This window comes from Psittacula echo, assembly GCF_963264785.1.
Source record: "Psittacula echo genome assembly, chromosome: 19".
NCBI lineage: Eukaryota > Metazoa > Chordata > Aves > Psittaciformes > Psittacidae > Psittacula > Psittacula echo.
This window is the reverse complement of record NC_137755.1, coordinates 6,383,966-6,393,027: the sequence shown is the minus strand read 5'-3', so window position 1 is coordinate 6,393,027 and position 9,062 is coordinate 6,383,966. Positions and strand designations below refer to the sequence as shown.

The 9,062-nt window shown below is 52.7% G+C and overlaps 1 protein-coding gene across 1 annotated transcript in view; it reads right to left on the bottom strand.

Annotated features, from left to right (window-relative positions):
• Nucleotides 1-1,301: 1,301 nt before the first annotated feature.
• Nucleotides 1,302-9,062, bottom strand: part of LOC308228464 (olfactory receptor 14C36-like) — a gene marked incomplete at both ends in the record, with an annotated part of 88,875 nt that continues 81,114 nt past the window's right edge. Inside the window, one exon of the mRNA XM_080631823.1 lies at nt 1,302-1,705. Within this exon, the coding sequence (XP_080487949.1) occupies nt 1,302-1,705 (404 nt within the window). The remainder of the gene's footprint in view (nt 1,706-9,062) is intronic.

Below are 9,062 nucleotides of genomic sequence, written 5' to 3'. Positions count from 1 at the left end.
TCTCAGACAGCCTCTGGTTTGTCCAGGCTCTGCAGCCACACTCCAGGAACACCTACTCCTCCTCCACCTACAGACATCAACTGCTCTCCATTGCTGGGCTCCATCCTGCTTGTAAGGATTGGTTAAAGCCCTGAACCATCACCTTGCTTCTTGCTGACTTTCCTCCACCCTCCCTCACCTCCCTGCACACTGCTCATTGCCACCAGTAACTCGCTGAAGAGTTAAGAAGCTCTCAAGGCTTTCCTCAGGGGGTGACCATGTTTCTCCATTCACCATTGATGGATCCATGGAGTGCCAGGTGTGAGGCTCCTGCAGAGGCAGAGATGCCCCTGTGCAGAGCCCTGCTGCCGGGAGGGGTGTGCAGGGCAGAGCTGAGCACACAGCCCATGGGATGGGCTCTGGGAGCACTGAGAGGGAGCAGAGCTGGGCCCAGAGCAGCAGCTCCTGGCAGGGACAGCTCCAGGCAGCAGAGACATGGGCAGGGAGTGGGGGGAAAGTGCAGCCCAGGCCTGGGGAGGGTGCGTTCAGGCAGCTCTCTTGGTGTCTGGCACTGGAGGTGGCTGCTGGCCATGCTCTGCTGGGCACAGTCCTTTGCTTCTCCCCATGAGAGCTCCCTGATCTGCCCTTTGAAACCGTGCTGCCCTGCTCTCAGCACAGGACAGGTGTTTGTGGGGGTTCTTCAGATCAATTTGTGTGTGAAGGCATCTTACAGGCACTGCAAGTGAAAGCAGAGGGCAAATGGGAAAGGACTGATGGACACTGCAGCTCTCCTGGCTCTGCACTAAGTTATAAAGAGCTGAGAACTTCTCCCTGTTTCAATACTCTTCTGGTTTTCAGTCATACAGAGAATGTTTTATACCCAAAAAAAACCAACTCAGCAGTGTTATGCTAGTAAATAAATAAAACAGAGCAGTCGATGTCCAGCCCCCCCAGCCTCTCCCCACAGGCACCATGTTCCAGTCCCTGCCTGTCCTGAGGGCCTGTTGCTAAACCGAATCCTGCTTGCAAAGTGCGTTCCTGAATTGGGGATCTGAAACCTGGATGGAGTATTCCAGAGCATCCCTTCCCTTGTTCTCCTGCCGTGCTCCTGGTCATACAGCCCGCCATGCTGCTGTCCTCCCTTGCTGCCAGGGATGAAGGAAACATCATCACAAATTGAAACAGGAAAACAAATTTAAAGCAGCAAAGACAGATGTGGCCTGTCATGACCTACAATGGAAGCCTTTGGCAAAGGACAGCAGGCAGTGTATGGCTGCTGAAACACATCCAGTCACCAGCTTCCTCACAGCATCCTTGAGCTCCTAGTTCCGCAGGCTGTAGATGAGGGGGTTCACTTCTGGAGGCACCACTGAGTACAGCACTGAGGCCACCAGATCTAGGGATGGGGAGGAGATGAAGGGAGGCTTCAAATAGGTAAAGGTACCAGTGCTGACAAGCAGGGAGAGCACGGCCAGGTGAGGGAGGCACGTGGAAAAGGCTTTGTGGCGTCCCTGCTCAGAGGGGATCCTCAGCACAGCCCTGAAGATCTGCACATAGGACCCCACAATGAACACAAAACAGCCAAGTCCCAAACAGAAACTTAGCACAAGCAGCCCAACTTCCCTGAGGTAGGAATGTGAGCAGGAGAGCTTGAGGATCTGGGGGATTTCACAGAAGAACTGCTTCACAGCATTGCCTCGGCAGGGGGGCAGTGAAAATGTATTGGCTGTGTGCAGCAGACCAGTGAGAAACCCAGCGCCCCAGGCAGCTGCTGCCATGTGGACACAAGCTCTGCTGCCCAGGAGGCTCCCGTAGTGCAGGGGCTTGCAGATGGCAACGTAGCGGTCATAGGACATGACAGTGAGGACAGAAAACTCAGCTGACATGAAAAAGAGAAAGAAAAGAGCTGTGCAGCACAACCTGTGTAGGAGATGGCCCTGGTGTCCCAGAGGGAACTGGCCATGGATTTGGGGACAGTGGTGGAGATGCAGCCTAGGTCCAGCAGGGAGAGGTTGAGGAGGAAGAAGCACATGGGGGTGTGGAGGTGCTAGTCGCAGGCTGTGCTGGTGATGATGAGGCCGTTGCCCAGGAGCGCAGCCAGGAAGATGCCCAGGAAGAGCCAGAAGTGCCAGAGCTGCAGCTCCCGCGTGTCTGCGAATGGCAGGAGGAGGAAGTGGGTGATGGAGCTGCCGTTGGACATCTGCTGCCTCTGGGCATGGGGCACTGTCACAGGAGAAAAAGGCAGTGACAGGTTAGGACAGGAGGGATGTCAGATATAGAAGTTCAGAAGTTCACTTTCAGGCTACAGAAGAGAGGCTCAGCATGAGTTGGTTGTGATTATCTCTGAGGTTGTTTGGTTTGTTTGTTTTCCCGGTGTCACAGCTGACAAGTGACATTTTAGGGATAAATTTGCTAAGAAGTATTTTGAAGGCAACTGTGAAGAGTCTGAGCATGGGACAGTCAAAAGGGCTCAATTGTCTGTGGGTTCCTGACTATTCAAGGTTGCTGCAGAGTCCATCAGTCTGGTTCTCAGCTGCACTGCACTTTCTAGAGGGACAGTCAGCTCCTTGCCCAGCAGAGCATGGCCAGCAGCCACCTCCAGTGCCAGACACCAAGAGAGCTGCCTGAACGCACCCTCCCCAGGCCTGGGCTGCCCTTTCCCCCCACTCCCTGCCCATGTCTCTGCTGCCTGGAGCTGTCCCTGCCAGGAGCTGCTGCTCTGGGCCTAGCTCTGCTCCCTCTCAGTGCTCCCAGAGCCCATCCCATGGACTGTGTGCTCAGCTCTGCCCTGCACACCCCTCCTGGCAGCAGGGCTCTGCCCAGGGGCATGTCTGCCTCAGCAGGGGCTCAGGAGCAGCTCACACAAGTCCTGACAAGACTCCCGGTGCCTTCTCCAAAGCAGAGAAGGAAATTCCCAGCTCCCACTGCCCAACCTGCCCACCAAGAGTGGAAAACGTCAGAGCTCAGGATCCTTCCCTATCAGGCAATCACTGCCTCAGTGTCTTTCAGAAGGACCCTCTGCAAACGTGCTCAGAGTGATGTGGAGCTCTGAGCAGCCCTGACTCACACAGCACCCTCTCCAGTGCACAAGAACACTTCTACTGCCCTGACAGGGGTTGTTCCTTACCTTCAGCGCCTCTCCCCCAGCACAATGGGGAGCTCCCGGGCAGGCTGAGTGCTGACCCTGGCAGGCAGCAGAGTCCCTGCCCCTGCACACAGCCCCTGGGCTGCAGGCACCCTGCACACAAGGACAGCGCTGGGCACCCCTGCCTGCACACCCACATTCACAGCCTGCAGCCAGCCCCGGGACAAGGGACCTGCCTTGTCCTGTCCCTCGCATGGTGCAGAGGAAAGCCCTGCTCTGCAGCACATCCTCCTCCTTATCTACACAGAGAAACCAAGAGAGTCCTCCTGACAGATCCCATGGCCTGTCCAAGGCAGCAGCTTGAGGAGATCCCTCCAGGAACTGCAGCTGCATTGCCCTGCACCCAGAGCCTTACCATGCACAGGGCTGGGAAGGTGTCTCCTGCAGGGAGCTCTCAGCATCCTCCACTGCCAAGTGCCTTTAAGCTCTCTGAGGCTCGCAGGTCTGCCCTTGGTCCCAGCTCATCAGGAGAGGCCCAGCCCAAGGTGGCTCTGCTTCTGCCCCACTGGGCTCCCTCCAGGGCTCCCTGGAGCTCTAGAGGAACCCCATGGTTAACAGCATGAAGCAAGCACTGATGTTCCCTCCCTCAGCTGGCAGACACACTGCCTTCCTGCAGTGTCATTTCTCTGCTGAGAGATGGAGTTTGGTGTAAACAAAGTTTCTCAGAATTACAGAATCATATAGATTCAAAAAGACCCGTAAGATCAACTCTTAACTCTATTAACCAAACACTGTCAAGTCCACCACTGACCCATGTCAACAAGAGCCACATCTCCATGTCTTTTAAAGGCCTCCAGGAATGGTGACAGAACCACTTCTGTGGGCAGCCTGTTTCTTGTCCCATCGTTAGGACAGCCAGACAAAGACAGGCTGGGATCTCCTTTACCCTTGCTGATGGAGTGGATTCACCCTGGTTAGTTGAGGCATCTCCTCCTCAGTCTGTAGGCCTGGGACTGGAAGGGGACTCAGGTCCCTCCCATGAACACCACAAACCCACAGGAGGTAGAATTCCTCCTGCCTCTGGTCAGGTCTTCCTTGAAAAGGCACCTACATGAGGGAGCTCTTTGTCTCAGCATTAACATTGACTGGGGCCAGGAGTGACCTGTCTGGGTGCAAATCTCTGGTGACAGTTGGCATTACAGGGCTGGTCAAAGTTATGTGCAAGTTATAGAGACAGGCCAAAGATACGTGCAGGCTGATATAGAGACAAGACAATATCGTTGGGAATATTCTTGTAAGCGCTCAGAGGCATCAGGCATCAGTTGCTATCAGTGATGCCAGGTCTGTCCTTTCTGCCACCCTTTAGCTGCAGGCATTGAGTGAACACAAAGTACATCACTGCAGGGCCTTTACTCACTCCCTTGATGATCCAGCTAAGGAACAGCCCAAGCATTTTAACTGTGTCCTTGGCTACATCTGGCTTTCAGAGACAGCATCCTTTATGCACAGTGATGGGTCATAGCAAATCTCAGACAAGCTCAAACAGGAATTTAAGAGCACCAGGATAAGATGCTCCTACTTCAGGAACAGTTAAAGAAGAAACAAGGTAACACAGGACCACCACTAAATAAAGCAAGAGTACATGTAGGTAGATCTCAGATAGCCTATCTCCTCTTTGCCTCAGTTACCACCAGCAAGATCTCTCAGGACTTTGTGCTTTGAGAAAGGACCCTGGATGGGAAAGGGAAACAACCAGCACTGGATGGGGATCAAGTCAGGGGTTAGGGTCTTTGCAGACTACACCCTTACCAGTCCATGAGACCAAAGGGGCAGCATCCAAGGTGCTGAGATAATGTTTTTCACCAGGACCTGCTGGTCTGTTGCTGTCCCAGGAGAAAATGCACTGGACTCTGTGAGGCATCATTTAAAATGCTGTTCCCTAGATCTAGCTCTGTAAGGAGAGAATTGTACAGGTAGTCTCATGTCCCTTTGATGGCTGGAACCCCAAGAGGTGTAGCATGGAGACAAGAAGGATGAGGAGGGTGGATGCCCCCTGCATGAAGGGGAAACTTGGATTTCTGGAGGTCCTCTGTGTGACAGGGAACAGGTTGGGTTGGCTTTTGTGACTGAGGATCAGAGGAGTTGGTGAGAGGGACATTGTGCTCACAGTTACAAACTACTTGCTCAGGGAGGGGAAACAGAAAAGGTCTTTTGTCAGCACCTGAGGAAGCCTCCAGGCTAATGAGCAGGTACCTTGCAGGTAATTGCCCTGGCAGTCCCTGGCCATGCAAAGCAACAGGGTGCAACAGTGTGGAGGCTCTTGGCACAACTGGTTAACACAGGTGCAGGGTGGGCCAACAAGGGTGATGCTCCCCTGGAAAAGCTGCTCAGGATGTGATCATCAGTGTCAGCCTTGGCTGTCATGAGCATGCAATAGTGGGGACTCAGATGCTAAAGGGCATGAGGAAGGCCAGCAGCAGAGAACAGACTCTGGACTGACTTGGCGACAGTTCCAGGAGTTTCCATGGGGAATGGCTCTGATGGTGAAGGAGCATGAGCAAGTCTGATAACGATCCCTGAGGCTGGAATACCTGGAGGGCTTCCAAGGTCCACCATGGCTTTTGCCACCTTTCTGAATGCCGGTCAGGCTCCTGAGGGCTTTAGCACAGTTCCAGAGCACCTGCGCATTCTGGAATGCCCGGTGTTATTCCGCAGCCTTGCCAGAGCCTGCTGAGGCCTCTGCCTCCATCCAGAATGCTTGAGGAGATTCTGCAGGGTTGTTGCAGACTGCCAGGGCCCTGCCATGTTCTGCAATGTTGGGTGTCCTTCCAAGCGTGCTGGTGGAAGCACTTAAACTCTGTTTAAGCTTTAACCCATTGCCCCTTGTCCTGTCACTACAGTCCCTAATGAAGAGTCCCTCCCCACCATCCTTATAGTCCCCTTCACATACTGGAAGGCTGCTATGAGGTCTCCACGCAGCCTTCTCTTCTCCAGGCTGAACAGCCCCAACTTTCTCAGCCTCTCTTCATACAGGAGGTGCTCCAGTCCCTTGATCATCCTCGTGGCCCTCCTCTGGACTTGTTCCAACAGTTCTATGTCCTTTTTATGTTGAGGACACCAGAAGTGCACACAATGCTCCAAGTGAGGTCTCGCGAGAGCAGAGTAGAGGGGCAGGATCACCTCCTTCGACCTGCTGGTCACGCTCCTTTTGATGCAGCTGAGGATACGCTTGGCTTTCTGGGCTGCGAGCGCACACTGCAACCGGCTCATGTTCATTTTCTCATCGACCAACACCCCGAAGTCTTTCTCCACAGGGCTGCTCTGAATCTCTGCTCTGCCCAACCTGTAGCTGTGCCTGGGAATGCTCCGACCCAGGTGCAGGACCTTGCACGGGGCATGGTTAAACTTCATAAGGTTGGCATCAGCCCACCTCACAAGCATGTCAAGGTCCCTCTGGATGGCATCCCTTCCCTCCGGCGTATCAACTGGATCACACAGCTTGGTGTCATTGGCAAACTTGCTGAGGGCGCACTCAATCCCACTGTCCATGTCAGCGACAAAGATGTTGAACAAGACCGGTCCCAACACCCATTCCTGAGGGACACCACTTGCTACTGGTGTCCAGCCGGACACTGAGACATTGACCACAACTGTTTACATACGGCCATCCAGTCAGTTCTTTATCCACTGAGTGGTCCACCCATCAAATTGATGTCTCTCCAATTTAGAGACAAGGACGTCGTGTGGGACAGTGTCAAACGCTTTGCACAAGTCCAGGTAGATGACATCAACTGCTCTACCGCTGTCCATCAGTTCCATAGCCCCATCATAGAAGGCCAACAAACTGGTCAGGCAGGATTTCCCCTTCGTGAAGCCATGCTGGCTGTCACCAACCACTTTGTTGTTTTTCATGTGCCTTAGCATGCCTTCCAGGAGAATCTGCTCCAAGATTTTGCCAGGCACAGAGGTGAGACTGACTGGTCTGTAATTCCCTGGCTCATCCATTTTCCTCTTCTTGAAAATGGGGGTTATATTTCCCTTTCTCCAGTCATCAGGAACTTCACCTGACTGCCATGTTCTTTCAAATACGATGGCCAGTGTCTTAGCAACTTCATTTACCAGCTCCTTCAGGACCCATAGATGGATTTCATCAGGTCCCACGGACTTGTGCACGTTCAGGTTCTCAAGATGGTCTCGAACCAGATCCTCTTCTTCAGTGGGCCCAAGGTCTTCATTCTCACAGTCCCTGCTTCTGCCTTCCAAGACTTGGGTGATGTGGTCAGAGCCTTTGCCAGTGAAGACTGAGGCAAAGAAGTCATTCAGAACCTCAGCCTTCTCCAAATCTAGGGTAGCCAGTTCTCCTGATAGCTTCCACAGGGGGCCTACGTTGTCCCTAGCCTATCTTTCATTTGCAATGTAACCATAGAATCCCTTCCTGTTATGTTTCACATCCCTAGCCAAGTTCAATTCTATCTGGGCCTTAGCTTTCCTAACCTGGTCCATAGCTTCCCGGACAACATCCCTTTATTCTCCCCAGGCTACCTTCCACCATCCCCTAAAGTTCAAATGCATTTTCCCTTTCCTGGTGCTGGTGGCTGTGTGTGCTGGCAGAAGCAATGTGGCTCCAAGGACTCAGCTCTGTACCACTGCAGGGGTTTCATTAAGCTGCTCTGCGAAAGCTCCAATACCCACCAGGGATGTCAGATGTAACAGAGTTTCAGTGTCTGCACTCACAACTATGAAGATTGTGGCTGCAGGGCAGAGCCTCAGCGTGACTTTATCAGGATTTTCTCAGGAGTTTCTCAGCTGACAAGTGCTATTTGAAGTGTAGAAATCCTAATTTTTGTAACTGAACGCGTGGTCAGTATTAGGACAGGAGAGATGAAAGGGCTCAGCAGTCCATGGATTAGTGCATAGTCTGGAGAGCTGCAGATTCCATCACTCTTGTTCCCAGCTGCCCTGCACTGGTCCTTGTGATGCCCAAAGTATTTCTGCACACAAAGATAAATTGAGAGATTAAAAGGAGAAAGAATGAGATAAAGAACAACTGGACTCTGGTGCCAGCTAGGGACCTCTGCTGTTGCAAAGGGCAGAACTTCTCCCTCGCATCCCAGAGTGCAGATGTGATAGACAGAGCAGGACACAGCCCTTGGAAGCAGAAGCAAAGGACTCTGAGTGCAGAGCGCCAACCCCAAGGGAAGGCTCCGCAATAGTCAGGACCCTACAGGAGAGCATCTCTCTGCGTCCCAGGAGCCAGGCCCAGCTCAGCAGCAGAGGCCCAGCCCAAGGTGGCTCTGCCTCTGCCCCACTGGGATCCCTCCAGGGCTCCCTCCAGGGCTCCCTGGTGCTCCAGGCGAACCCCATGGGAAACAGCCTGAAGCAAGCCCTGATGTTCCCTCCCTCAGCTGGCAGACACACTGCCTGCCTGCAGTGTCATTTCTCTGATGAGAGACAGAGATTGGTCTGAACAACAAGATTTTGTAGAATCATGGAACCATTTAGGCTGGAAAAGAACCTTAAGATCATCGAGTCCAACATTAACCAAACACTGGCAAGTCAACACATTAAACATGTCCCTTAGAACATGTCTGTTAAATACCTCCAGGGTTGGTGACACAACCACTTCTGCAGGCAGCCTGTTTCTTGTCCCATTATTAGACACCCTCTCACAGTAGAATGGGGTTTTGCTGAGCATAGCTCTTCCTGTGACCTATTCAAACTGGCCCGGATGGACCAAAAAGAACATTAATGTTCAAATTGCCTCTTTTAAATACACTGAACCAACATATTTTGAGTGGGAAAAGGGACTCTTGTCTTTAGTCCCAGCAGTAAAACAAACTGAGAACACTAATCAAGAACAATCTTCCATTCAATCCATTCAGTCAACTTGATAGTATCCCAAAGGGAACTGCTCCTCAGGATGGAGCTGCACAAACCCACTGGCAGAAAACGGCATGCCTACCTACCGGGTTTGCAGAAGAAATGAAATTACCTGAAG